This window comes from Microplitis demolitor, chromosome 2 (genome assembly GCF_026212275.2).
Source record: "Microplitis demolitor isolate Queensland-Clemson2020A chromosome 2, iyMicDemo2.1a, whole genome shotgun sequence".
Classification (NCBI taxonomy): domain Eukaryota; kingdom Metazoa; phylum Arthropoda; class Insecta; order Hymenoptera; family Braconidae; genus Microplitis; species Microplitis demolitor.
The window spans coordinates 8,076,897-8,092,098 of NC_068546.1; the positions used below are offsets into that span (position 1 = coordinate 8,076,897).

Below are 15,202 nucleotides of genomic sequence, written 5' to 3' on the forward strand. Positions count from 1 at the left end.
TATTTACTTGAGCTCAATTTTATAATTTGCATTCCATTAATTACATATTCATGAGCTCAGACAATTGACAGTATTAATAAATTAAATCAACGATTTAATTGTGTAACCCAGTGATATTATGTGCTGTGACACATAAAAATATTGTTATATTTTTTAATATGCGTATTTTTCCAATATCCCAACCACCAATCACTCCTGACATGTATTTATTTAATTATTATTACAACATTATTAAACTCATATTCATACTCTGTTACGAAAATGATGTACAGCTTAATTTTCTTTATTAGTCTTACTATAAACATAATCACACTTTATAATATAAAACTTTTAAATGAAAGTATTACTATTTTTAATTAATCTCCAAATTTTTTATGATTTAAAATAAAGACCCCATTTTTCGAAATTTGAATCAGTGACATGTTTAGATGTCATCAGCGAAAGTGAAGGTGGCAAATTTCCATAGTTTTCTGAGTTGGTAGTAGTATTCCACACTGGATAGTTGACTTGTGAGTAATCAGTGACAAAAGGATTTTCAAAATATTCATTGATAATACCATATAAATTAGATTTTTTGGGAATAAAGTCTACGCTTTTTGATTGTTTCCTCCATGCGACTGAAAAATTTATAATTATCAAAAAAATATATATGACTTAGTGTCTTTTTACAATTCCATACAATGATAGACAAAAAGTCAATCATAAAAATACTTGAAATTTTTTATACTTTAATATAAATTATGTTACATCTCTTAAAAGTAATAAATATAACATATTTTAAAACATCTGGGCGTCGGTTGGCCCTGCGGGCCAGCCCCAAAACTTCGCGCTGTTTTCAAGCTCAAGGAGCTTGAAAATATTACTGTGAATATATTTTCGAGCTCGAAAATGCTATTACATGCGATTATTTTTTTATGATCTTTACAAGCTCTAACAAGTTATGTTTTATGCTAGAATTTGAAAAGTTAAGAACCGAAAAAATCATTAATGAAGAAGTGGCTTTTAAATTTTTATTCCCGATTATGTTCTATGAAATAAATGTATTGCGGCAGAAATCAATGTCAGCGATCAAAATCATGATTTAAATAAGTTTTGATTTAGGTCAGAGCAATGATATATTAAATAATAATCCGAGAAAAATATTAAAAACCGAGTATTTTCAATTTCTTGCTGACAATATGATTAAATCTAAAAAACAAGTTAGATGACATTATTTGATGATCGAAAGTGACTCTAAAGAGAAAGAGTTGGTATGATGTCAGACACGTTTTATTTGGCACATTGTATTTTGATCTATCCGGAAAAAATAACATTTTATGTTATTTTCTTAAGTTTCAAGCTCTGATATCTTTTGAACTAAATAACCGATTTTAAAGTTTGAGGTGGCAATCGACGCACCTCATTAAGTTCTAGAGCTGATTAAAATTTGAAATCGATTGGTCTAGCCGTTTCAAAGATATTTGGAAAAACCCGTTTTTCATCATTTCTTTCTCCCAAAATATCTCTCGAACGCATTAATCGATTGAGATGGTTGAGGTGGCAATCGACGCGTTTGATTAAGTTTTAGAGCTGACTAGATTTTGAAATTGATCGGATGATTCATTTTAAAGATAATCGAAAAAAAACAGTTTTACCATTTTTCTTTCCAATGATATCTCTCTAACGAATTAACCGATTGACATTGTTGAGGTCGAATTCGACGCGGGTTATAAAGTTCTAGAGCTAGTTAGATTTTGATGTCGATCGTTCAACTCGTTTCTAAGAGATCAATAAAAAACTAAAAAAAAAATTTCTTTTTTTCGTAATTCGCCAATATTTTCGAGTCTACTCAATCAAATGTTCTGAAATTTTCAGGAAAGTTGATGGCCAAAAAGCTCTTTCGGTTGCCACCATCCAAATCGGTTAATCAGTTAAAAAGTTATAGACCATTCACACACACACATACACACTCAAACACACACACAGACACTCGGACATCATTCTAAAAATAGTCAGAATAGCTTCCTAGGGCCTCAAAACGTCGACATCTGATGAAAATTCGATTTTTGAAAACCGGAATGAAAACAATAACTTCCCGAAATTTTTGAAAATCATCAATTTTCTTAGCGGGAAGTTGAAAAGTCGTAAAATATTTCTATTCAAATAGCTCTTGACTATATATATGCAATTATTTCTTGCCAAATTCTGAGCCAGCGAATAAAGAAAAGCTCACCTTAAACGTGGCAGCATTAAGCGTGCTTGACCTTGACTGTCGTATAAACGTAATCAACTATTTCAATCAAGTTGAATTGTTTCTACGGTTATTGTGATAACTCACATAGTATGAAGTGCACAGTAGTAAATAAAGTTACTTATCCACTCATAAGCGACGCTATTATGTATATTGCCGATAAAAATTTCCGGACCAAATTTTTGTACAGTACTAAACTAAAATTTTTCATTCGAATGAGTATTTCGACCCATAAGAAATAATTGTGTTTCAGTTCAAAAAAGGTTAATGTTTGTGTCCTTGACTTTACTTTGACACCTCTCCCCCACTTTTCTCAAATAGTTCTATGAAATCTCTGAGGCTAATATTAAATCCTGTTCTTTTGAAGACCTCTGAGGAGCCTTTCAAGCATCTTGGAAATGCATATCAAACACTATGTTGGATAAACTAATGAAGAGAATGAATTTTTCAGTTAATAACACTTTGTTTGCTAAAGGTATTTATTTTGAGGAGAAGAAAGTGTACTGACGTGAAATACGATAAACAAGGAGTTTTGATTATTTTATTCTTAGAAATTCATCTCTAACTATTGCTAGATATAATTAATGAATTCGCCTTAACAATGGGCTTGGAAGAATTCTATTAGCGATTTTTCATATTGTCTGAAAGCTTTCTGTCATCACTGTACATTATACTGAGCAAAATAAAATCGATATATTTTACTTCCCGCTATGAAAATTGAAAATTTTCCAAAAAAAGGAAGTTATTGGTTTCGGTCCGATTTTCGAAAATCGAATTTCTAACAGATCTTGACGTTTTAAGATTCTAGAAAGCTATCCTGACTAATTTCAAGATGATATCTAAGTGTATGTATGTTTATATGTACGTACGTATGTAAACATACGTACATGCATATATACATACATATAATATATAAATATCCTGTAACTTTTGAACTGCTTAACCGATATAGCTTTTTGAGGTAGCGTTTGAAGCAGCTCATTAATTCCAACAAATTTTGAGAAATTGAGCATAATCAGTACGATACGTTCAGTGATATTTCAGAAATATGATTTTTTCAATAGTATTTTTTTATGGATAACTTGTAATGAACTCGATGGATTGATTCCAAAATCTAATCAGCTGTGAAACTTGATAAGCCGCATCGAATGCAATCTTAACCATCCATATCGGTTCATTTGTTCAAGCAAAATTGTTGTCGAAAGCATTTCGAAAAAGTGTTTTTTTCTTTATTATTTTTTGTGTTTTTTTTCTGGTTATTTTTTTTTTTCATTTATCATTTTTCTATTGGACACCAAATGTGCTCTTTGGAAAACTAAAATTCCACGGATAAATCAAATCCTCGATTCCAGCGTAAGGTATTTGTACATACCCGAATGCAACAAACTTTTTTTAATGAAGACATTAGAAAAATTATATTAATAGTTACTCAATAACAATACACAACATAAAAGTTTGATAAATTCCCTGATTCCCTGGAGGGTCTAATATTACAGTAAGTTTATAGTAGTATTACGGTAGATCTATTATAACTTACGGTAAATGCACCGTAACTTGCAGTAATGTTACGGTAGCTCTGTCGTAAAATAACGGTAGTTCTATTCAGCCGTTTTTAGTTTTTTTACACTATTACTTTAGGGATTGATATTTATTGATATTTATTGCTATTTATTCATTAATATTCACTTGGAATTTTAACACTCGAATACGAAGTTTACATGATTTCATTTGCCAAAGAAAGATCAAGTGAACGTATACAACATTCACGATAAAATTATAGAAGTGACTTGCGTGATCACGACTTTTTTACGTACGAATAGACATGTCCTACAATTAATCACGTAAATTATTTACCGTAAATTACCGCAGCACGGTAGCGTTCGGTAAATGATAGGTTTACTGTAACTCTACTGTAATTAACAGTGAAGATATTACTTTTAATCAAGAACCAGAATTTTGTTATTGATGACCGCACAAATAGTTATCGCATTTTCATCGTAGTCCTACCATGAATTTACCGTATTCGTACAGTCGTAATACGGTAGGATAACATTAGTGCTACGATTGTACTGCGGTAGGACGATGGTAAGATTACGGTCAGACGGTATATTACTCGTGCCGGAATATAGGTAATTTACCGTAATCCCGCCGTAATATTGGGTCGGCCAGGGTTAGTAAATACTGTTACAAATGGAAGTGGAGTTTACATTTTTCACGGGCACATAAGACTTGCCTGATATACCCACCACACCGTTTTGGTGGGGTCTTCCAACCGGCACATTCGATTATATCTACAACTTGGCCGTGGAGATGGTTCCGACAATTGGGAGTGGAGTTTATATTTTTTACGGGCACATAAGACTTGCCTGATAAAGCTACCACACCGTTAAGGTGGGGTTTTCCTATGGGCACATTCAAAAATATCTACAACTCGGCCGCGAAGGTATTTCCGACAAATTGGAGTAGGGTCAATGCTTCCAATGGGTCAAATACATCTTTTACTGTAGTTTTAATTCATATTTTACTAAAATCTGAGGTTTAGAATAGTTACACTTCAAAATCTATTTTCGTTCAATGAACGTTCGAAACTTCAGTTACATTACTAGTATACATTCAAATATTTTCATACTAACGTACTCAAACACTTTATATCTATAGAAATATAAATAATCCTATTAAGTTTAAGTTTTATCTCTACTTTAAATTAAAGTATTTCAGAAAAGTCAACAGACCCAAATTAACTGTCGAATCATATTCATATGTAATGTTATGCCTTAAGAATTTTTGGTATCTTCTTGAATAATAACGTCATTTAAATTTTAATTTTAATAAAGTTTCACTTATTTATTGAGAAATAACACAGAAAACTTCACTTTAAATGTATTAGAAATATAATGATAGTAAATTGATTTGAATGTCTTACAACTATGATAATAATATTTCTAATAATAAAACTAAGGAATAATACTTCTATTCTATTTAAATCATAGTTATTCTCAATCAATAATTCTGTAATTAATCTTAATTCTTTCGGTCCTTCGTTTTGACTAACAACCGTCAGTCAGCGATTGCAGGTGATGCTACAACTGATATTATTACGCTCTGAGAAAGGTTAGACAATAAGTAGTCATGCGGCTGAAAGCGAGCGTAAGAACATCACTGTTAGCACTTTTAGAAGTGACCGTGAAAGTAATGTACGGAGACATAACAGTAAACACAAAATCTTAATGAAACTATTTCACGTCTATTTATTACATTGTATTGGTTCTTGTCAAGACATTGCAAGATTTTCTTTAGTCTTGGTCTCGATATTGCAATCTATAGTAGGGTGGGCTTTAGCAGGGATGTTTTTGAATTCCTTTGTTCCCAGGGGCTCGAATGCTTCCAAATGGATAAAAAAAAATGCCCTCAAAATTTAAGCTCTTAATATTAACTCTAAGATAGTCCGCATTCCAACCAAAGTTTCTCATGGAAATAACATGGGAAAAATTTCTTTCGTTCTTTAGAATTTTCTAACTCAGAGACAACTAATTCTAAAATGATGAGACATACATATTTTTATAGGACTTGGGTAGAGGGAGTGTCTGAGAGCGGATGTGTGAAAGGCTGTGCGACAAATAAAAGTGAAATTTTTAATAAAAGCGATAATGTTATTAGGACCAATTGGGTTCATTTTACGTAGGAAAACGCGAAGGCCTAATGTGATATGAAAAAATTGAGTCTAATAAGATTGGGATAAGTTTTTGCACAGTGAAAGAAAATATTTCTGGGAGGAGGTTAGGTTATTGGGGTCCAGTAATAGCTGAGGTACGCATAACAGGTAAAGTAGTTAGCTACCATGGGTAAAGTAGAAGAAACGAAAGTTACCGGACGACCGTCGGCAAGTGCGAGGGTAACAGACGCGGGAAATAATCAAAAGACAAAAATAGATAAATACGCCATCAACACGAGAAGTAACATAAAAGGTAACAAGGAGGACCCTGTAAGCACAAAAAAAGCACTCAGTATGATTATGGCGGAATTAAAAGGAATAAATGAAAAAATGGAGGAAAATAAGGAAGGAATTAAATATGAATTAAAGAAAGAGATCGATGTACTGAAGGAAAGCATTGCAGAGAGGGACTTAAAGTAGGAAAAAGAGAAAAATTTATTGTGGGAACGAATTGACCTAATGGAGGATAAAATTCAGAAAATGGAGGAAGGAGAACTACGTCATACAAATGGAAATTATAAGGAAAATGACAAGTGGAAAAAGAAAAAAGAAAAGATACTACAGCAGCAAGCAAAAATTCAGGTCGAGATAGAAAAAATGGAGCAAATGAAAATGAAACAGCTGAAACTCGAAAGAAAAAATAATGTAGTGATTAAGGGGCTTAATGAAAAAGATGGAGATCTTCAGCAAGCAGCAGAAAAGGTTATAAAGGAAAAATTCAGTGTAGAAATACAACCAAAAGACACACGGATACAGGGAAAAAACAAAAAGGTGGTTGTAGTTAAGCTAAGCAGTTGGGAAACAAAAGAAGAGATTATGAAAAAGAAAAATGTGCTAGTAGGCACTGACATATACATCGAAAATGATCTAACAAGAGAAGAAAGGGAAGTGCAATGAAAGATCAGTCAAGAAGCGAGGATCGCGAGACAAAATAATCACAGGGTAAAAGTGGGATATAGAAAAATGTGTGTAGATGGAAAATGGCACACGTGGGATGAAATAAAAAAAAGAACAGAACAGCAGGATTTTTAGTAAACAGAGCCGTAGAAGTTGCAGGTGAGAAGTTTAGCGCGGTATTTTAGAATGTTGCAGGAATAGGAAAAAAAAACGCTGACTTCTGGGAATTTTCAAGAAAATATGACGTAATCGGGCTAACCGAAACATGGGTAGAAAGTAAGGGGTGGGAAAAGTTAGAGGAAAGATTGCCAAGAGAATATAAACGGAAATGCAAAACCGCAAAGCGAGAGAAAAAGAGAGGAAGAGCAAGTGGGGGAATAATAAATGGAGTTAGGAAAGACATTGTAGCAGAGGAGAACGAAACGGAAATAAGAAGTGCGGTGAAGAACACAGTTAACATAGGTAAGGAGAAGTGGGTAATATGGACAATATACAATCAAAGTAAAGTGAAGCAGACATTAAAAAATATAAGCGAAGAAACAGGGGAAGAAAAAATCATGATCGGGGGTGACTTTAATGCAAGAACAGGAAGCAGAGGAAGCTGGTACTCTGGAATAGAAGAAGAAAACAGTATAAGAAAATCGAAAGACAAGAAATGTGATACTGAAGGCATTGCGTTGATTGAAATTGTGGAAGAAGAGGGATGGTGTATGTTCAATGGAAATACAGAAGGAGTTAAAGAAGGCAGCTTTACCTTTGTAGCAGAGACAGGGCAATCTGTTATTGACTATATTATAGTAAGTACAGAATGCATGGAACAAGTGAAGGAATTTAAAGTGATAGACAGAATGGAGTCGGATCATATGCCGGTGATGTGTAAACTAAAAAATAAAATAACAAGTAAAAACAGTAAAGAAATTATAGAAGTGGGGGAAAAAATTATTTGGGATGAAGAGAGTAAAACGAAATTTCAGCTCAAAACAATGGGAAGGATATTCAGAACAGAAACAGATATTAACAGTAATTGGAAAGAAGTAAAAGAGGCGATATGTAGTAATATGTGCAAAAAAAGTGGAAAAGGGTTATAGGAATAATTCTGCGCAAAAAGTGGTGGGACAAGGAGTGCAAAACTAGGAAAAGATTAGTTAAAAGAGAATTAGCAAAATAGAGACATGGACAAGTGGAAAAAGAAAGTTATCTAAAAGAGAGGAGAGCATTCAAAATTTTATGCAAGGAAAAAGAAAAAAAGATGAACGAGAAGGAAATGGAAGAAATAAAAAAAGCAAACACCGAAAGGAAAGTATGGGAGTACATCAATAAATATAGAAAGCAAAGATCGGAGATAAGCAAGGACATGGAGATAGAGAAATGAAGAGAACACTTCAGGAAGCTACTGAAAGGAGAACAAACAAAAACAACTGGAGACTGGAACAGAGAGAAAGAGAGAGAAAAAAATGAAGAGAAAGAGCCAGACATAACGGATGAAGAGATTAGAAAACAGATCAGAAAACTAAATAAAGGATAAGCTGCGGGAGAAGATGGTATACCCGATGAAGCATGGATATTCGTACAAGGCAACACAGAACAAGAGATATGTAATTTATTAAAAAGGGTGTGGAAAGGTGAGGGGATACCAGAGGAATGGAAAACAGGATTAATTGCACCCCTGTATAAAAACAAAGGGGATAAGGATAACGTGGAAAATTATAGGGGTATTGCTCCATTAAATACAGCGTATAAAATATACGCGATGGTGTTGAACGAGAGATTGAAAAGTGACATAGAGGAAAAAAGCATACTCCCAGAGACACAATCTGGCTTTAGGAAAGGACGAGGAACGATAGACAATATCTATATTTTGAAGCATGCACCTGAAAGAGAACTTGCAAATGAGAAAGGGAAACCCTTCACCTTCTTCATGAATTTAAAAGCAGTATTTGATAGCGTGGATAGGAAGGTATTGTGGGAAGCTATGGAAAAAAGCGGAGTAAGGCAAGGACTGACCGAGAGAGTCAAAGAACTGTACAAAGAGACTAAGAGCAAAGTAAAAGTGGGAATCATTTTATCAGAAGAAATCTGGATAAAAGAAGGAGTGAGACAGGGTTGTCCCTTGAGTGCTACACTTTTTACGGTTCTAATGGCGGATCTGGGAAAGGCGCTAAGCAAAGGACAATCAGGAGGAGTTGTGCTAGGAAAGGAAAAAATTTGGAGTCTAGAGTATGCTGATGACGTGGTACTGCTTGCAACAAGCGATGGGGAGCTGAAAGAAATGATTAAGAGGCTCGAGAAATACTTGGACAAGAAGAGATTGGTTTTAAATGAAAATAAGTCTAAGGTGATGGTGTTTAGAAATGGAGGTGGTAAGAAAAAGAAATCAAGCTGGCTCTGGAAAGGTAGAACGATAGAGGAAGTAAATGAATTTGCGTACTTAGGGTACGTTTTCAGGTGCAACGGGAAAAACAAGGCACACGTTCAAGAAAGAGTAAAAAAATCAGTAATACTGATGAAACACACTTGGAGTATAGCAGAAAGGATTTTCAAAAAAGACTACAAGAGAAGAATAAAGATGTTCGACAGTTTGGTGATAAGTATAATGGCATACGGGGCAGAGCTGTGGGGGTGGGAAGAGATGGAAAAAATGGAAAGAGCATAGAAAAAATATCTAAAATGGACGCTTGGGTTGGAAAGATGCACACCAAACTTCATCTTACTAGAAGAAACTAAACACGAAAAACTGAGAATAAGATTTGCAAAGCTAGCAGCAGATTATGAGGAAAGGAGGAATTGTGAAAGAATGTCTGATGGAAAGAACCAAAGGAAAAGGTTGTAAAAAGAATTTAGAATGTAGGAGGAAATTTCTTAACGAGTGTGGGCTGAGCCAAGAAAGAGTAGATGAAATAAAAAATGCAAGAGGGCATGTTAGTGCTGAGATAAAAGCACGAGGAATGGATGTGCAAAGACAGCTACAATGGAATAGAATAGAAAAACTAAAGTACAACCAAAGATATAAAGAAATACATACAGGAGAACTACCAGAATACCTGGAGAGAGCATATGAAGAAAACTACGTTATAATAGCAAAAGCAAGGTGTGGGACGTTAGAAGAAGCTAACAAGATGTGGAAAAGTGATAAAGAAAGGGCATGCTGGCTTTTTGGCAAGGGACAAGACCGATTAGAACACTGGTGAATAGAATGTGGTGAAGTAAAAAGAACAGCGCTATCAATTGAAGAAATATTGAGTAATGAAGGTCTGAAAGAGGCAGCTATTTGGTTAAAAGAAATAGAAAAAAAGAAACGTGATATACAGAGGAAGAACAAGGAAACGGGAAAGAAATCTGAAGATTGATAAAAGGAAGAAGCAGCAAAGCATTGTCTTCCATTGCTTTGATATTTATGTGTGTGATAAATTAAAGATAGTTAGGACAGATACCAAAAATAGGAAGTTAAAATTTAGAGAAGATCTTAAAAAGAATTTAAAATAACATTAAAAGACTATTGACTATTGATAGAAATTATGAAGTGAAAATGCATATAACAGAAAATATATAGAAAATAAATAATATAATAATATATAATATATAATAATTTAGAGAAAAAGTACGCATTGTATAAAAGTAAAGTAAAATTAATTTAAGATAATATAATGTAATAGGAAGTAAAAGAAACAAATACATGTAAGATTATATGTACCCAGTCCTATTTCTAGGCTCTAAAGCTGAAATAAATAAATATAATAATAACATATTTTTATAGCGCATTTGATGCTCTACAAAAAAGGTATCTTATGGTTTCTCGCTAAGTTCATTAGTTCAAAAGTTATTCGAGCTCAAAATTTAATTTTTATATAAATGACAATATTATTAAGTTTTTTTATGAGATATCTACTTGTGCTGTAAAATTTATGACATTTTTTTTTAAGTTATTTTATTTATGATCAATTCATGTTAATATAATTTTTAATTTCCCACTAAGAAAATTGTAAATTTTCAAAAATATCGGAAAGTTATTGTTTTCACCCTGATTTTCAAAAATCGATTTTTTATCGGATGATGACGTTTTGAGGCCCTAGGAAGCTATTCTGACTATTTTCAGAATGATGTCCGAGTGTGTGTATGTGTGCGTGCGTGTGTGTGTGTAAACTCTTTGTAACTTTTTAATTAATGAATCGATTTAGATGGTTAAGGCGGCAATCGAAAGAACTTATCAGTCGTCAACTTTTCTGAAAATTTCAGATCATTTGATCACGTTGACTCGAAAATATTGGCGAATTACGGAAAAAACAATTTTTTTTTTAGTTTCTCAGTGATTTCTCAGAAACGACTTAAATGATAGACTTCAAAATCTAATCAGCTCTAGAATTTGAAAAAACGCGTCGATTGCCATCCTAGCCATCTCAATCGCTTAATTCGTTTAGAGATACTGCGGGGGCAAGAAACGGTAAAAAACAGTTATTTGCGAATATCTTTGAGAAAACTCAACCAAACAATTCCAAAATCTAACTAGCTCTAGAACTTAGAGGAACGCATCAATTGCCGCTTCAACCATCTCAATCAGTTCATGTATTCGAGAGATATACATCGTTGGAGAAAGAAATGGTAAAAAAACGGGTTTTTCCAAATATCTTCGAAACGACTGACCTGATCGATTTCAAATTTCAATCGGCTCTAGAACTCAATGAAATGTGCCAATTGCTACCTCAAATGTTAAAAACGGTTACTTAGTTCAAAAGATATCAGCGTTGAAACGTGAAAAAAATAACATTTTATGTTATTTTTTCCGCATAAATCAAAATATAATGTACTAACAAGTGTCTGAAATCATACCAACTTTTCCTCGTTGTGGTTTCTTTCGATCATAATATAATGTCATTTTTTTTCTTTAGTTTAAATCATATTGTCAACAAAAAAATTAAAAAATTACAGTTTTTAATATTTCTCTCGGATATTGTATATATATTTTTGCTCTGACATGAGTCAAATTCTATCTAAATCTTGATTTTGATCACTGACATTGATTTCTGCCTCAATATACTTATTTTATTGAACATGGTCGGGAATTGAATTTCAATAACCGCTTCTTCATTCATGATTTTCGGTTCTTAAATTTACAAACATTAGCACAAAACGTAACTTGTTAGAGCTTGTAAAGATCATAAAAAAACAACTGCATGTAATAGCATTTTCGAGCTCAAAGAGCTCAAAAATATATTCACACTAATGTTTTCGAGCTCCTTGAGTCTACATTTTTTTTTAACTGTTATCAATACGCATGTTTTGTCGATTAAAAAATTGAAAGTTTCTCAATATTTAAAAATACTAAATTAAGGTACAGATGGAATTTGATACTATTCGAATCCTTAACATTAATTAATTTTCATATTTTCAACGATTAAATTTTTTTGAGTTTCAACATAATATTGCTTATACTCTGTAAACAACAATAAATTGCTGCTGCTCTGGATTCTTACTCAGTATACAATTGTAATCTTCAATTAGTTTAACTGCACGCTTAGCTATGTCATTAACAGCTTTCAGACTTCTTACCAATAGTAAACCCTTCTTGAAATCTCCAGTTCTACACCATTTAGACTGATTTAGGCTTAAAACACCCGTACTCATTCCAAATCGTTCCGAAACTGCACGGAAAAAAAATTCCCGGATTTTTTATGATTTAACTATTGTAATTTTCATTATATAGTATTGTAACGTTGGACTATAAAATTTAAATCATATTTTTTATAATAGACTATCGTAAATTTTGTTTTATAATTAATACTACTACAAGAAAGAAAACATCAGATACTATAGAGTAAATTATACAAGTTGTGTTAATATAAATTACAATACAACTATCGTAAAATGAATGAGTCGGTAATGTAGAATTTTTTTAAATACAAAAGTACAATTAGAAGTCAACCGAGTAAAATTTATTTTCTTAAAAAAGTAGAACTTATAATAAAAGAAAAAGAAAATTTATCATTTTGTATTTTTTTTTTTTTTAATAATTACATTGAGAAGGTGAATACAATGTCGAAATAAAAATAAAAGATGTTGAAGTAATAATAATAAAACATATATTTAATACTTTTTTAAATATATTTTTTTGGTATATAAAATTTATTAATTATTATCAATTATTCATTAATTTAACATATAAGTTATAATATCACATCAAGTTTAAAAAGTATTATGCTTGTTTCTTTTTGAATAAAAATAACTTATTTTTTTATATCCAAAATATGCACATATAGGAATTAAAAAAAATCATAGGTGCAAACTTTCGAAAATTTTTTTTTTTCATAATTTAGCATTTTTAAAAAAATCCAAAAATTATTAGGCGTCGGCTAACTTCATAAAAAAACATTAAATGTCCATAATTTGAGGTTATTGAAATGTTTTCATCGCCAAGTCGGATAAAATTATTCATTGTCGACAAATGAATAATACTCTGTAACAAAATCGGGAGAATTGAATTTATTAAAAAAAAAAAAATTCGTTTATTTATAATCATTCATCCTATGACAATAATACTACTTATTTATAAAAATAAACTTCATGTCCAGATAAATAATTTTAAAACGAACGATATACCCACAGAATATTTAGTTTAATAAAAATTGAATAGTAGACTTATACTTTCACCACCAAATTATTATATTTCTTAATTTATGTAGGTTAGTAATGAAGAAAGCACAGTTTTTTTTTTTAATTTTTTATTTATCATTGTCCGAAAAACGTCATGAAAAATAACCTCTATTTCTGCACTACAGTGTAGATAAAGATGCACTGATTCATATATATGTATAGTTGAACCACAAATAATACGAACAAAATAGATGTCATGATTTGTATATACATATATACTGTCACACAAGCTTCACATCATGGTATTGTGACAACATTTGTCTTTCATACGTAAACGCTTCAGGTGGCATATACTATACCATTTCAGAAAATTTACAATCCAACTATCGTAATCAGTGATGCCAGAACGTGTGATATTTTTACCCCCTCCTGTCATTACACTCAATGCTATTTCATCTCAGGAGGGGGTAAAAATATCGCACGTTCTGGCAGCACTGATTGTAATTTTTGTGGCTTGTATTGTAAAAACATAGAGGCAGTACTGTAAATTAAGAGGAAGACTAAAAGAATAAATATTATAATTAAATCATATTTTTTATTCATTTATTATTTACGATAGTAAGATTGTAATATTTCTTATTGAATTTTATACAACAATCTCTTAATGAAATTACGATAGTGAATAGTAAAAAACTTTTAATAACTGTAAATTTTCGTATCATTTATTTCAAAGTTACAGATAATAAAAGTATAGTCCAGGATTACGATAGTAATATTGGAATTTTTCGTCGAATTTTTTTTCCGTGTGGAATGACCTTAACGATAGGAATAAGACTATGTTCAAATTATATATAAGCCACTGATATTTTTTATTTTTTTTTTAAATAGTGATTACGTTGAAAAGTTCAAAGAAAGGTTTAGAAAATTGGGAAGCTTAAAAATTAAAAATATAAGTGTATTTCGTAACACATAGGTTTATTTTATAAATATGCTTGATAGAATTAACATTTATATATAAATTCAATTTTGAGCTCGAATAACTTTTGAACCAATGAACTTAGCGAGAAACCATAAGATACCTTTTTTGTAGAGCATCAAATGCGCTATAAAAATAGGTATGTCTCATCATTTTAGAATTAGTTGTCTCTGAGTTAGAAAATTCTAAAGAACGAAAGAAATTTTTCCCATGTTATTTCCATGAGAAACTTTGGTTGGAATGCGGACTATCTTAGAGTTAATATTAAGAGCTCAAATTTTGAGGGAATTTGTTTTTATCCATTTGGAAGCATTTGAGGCCCTGGGAGCAAAGAAATTCGAAAACATCCCTGCTAAGGACCACCCTAATCTATAGTATCGTCTTGGTCTCGTCTTAATAAGTCGAGACGAGATCAAGACAAGATCAAAATAATCTCGATCTTGAGTGCAGCCCTAACTACAATCCAGCGATAACCAGAGTTAAGCAGCACCAACGTGGAACATTAATTGGACAGGTAACCGCTTAGTAAAATAATAGGTTAACCGATCGTAATTTATTTATTTATTATTATTATTTTTTTTTTTTTCAATTTAAATTTCACCGAAATTGATTGAAAAGAATAAATCCGAATTAAATTATTTAATTAATAATTTACAAATATCCAAGGTGATAATATTTGGCTGAAAAAAGGCCGAAACAGCTTAATTTGCCTGAAATCACGCCGAAACTATAAAATTTTATTGAAAGAAGCCGACATTTGGCCAAAAAATGGCCGAAAAATTTTTATTCTTCTTAAAGAGGC

At 31.8% G+C, this 15,202-nt stretch overlaps 1 protein-coding gene across 4 annotated transcripts in view; it reads right to left on the bottom strand.

Annotated features, from left to right (window-relative positions):
• Positions 1-267: 267 nt before the first annotated feature.
• The window catches only part of LOC103569416 (zinc finger matrin-type protein 5), a 54,554-nt gene continuing 39,619 nt past the window's right edge, over positions 268-15,202 (bottom strand). For all 4 annotated transcript variants that reach the window (XM_053743133.1, XM_053743132.1, XM_053743134.1 and 1 more), the window contains exon 5: positions 268-617. In XM_053743133.1, the coding sequence (XP_053599108.1) occupies positions 373-617 (245 nt within the window). In that variant the 3' untranslated portion in view covers positions 268-372. The remainder of the gene's footprint in view (positions 618-15,202) is intronic.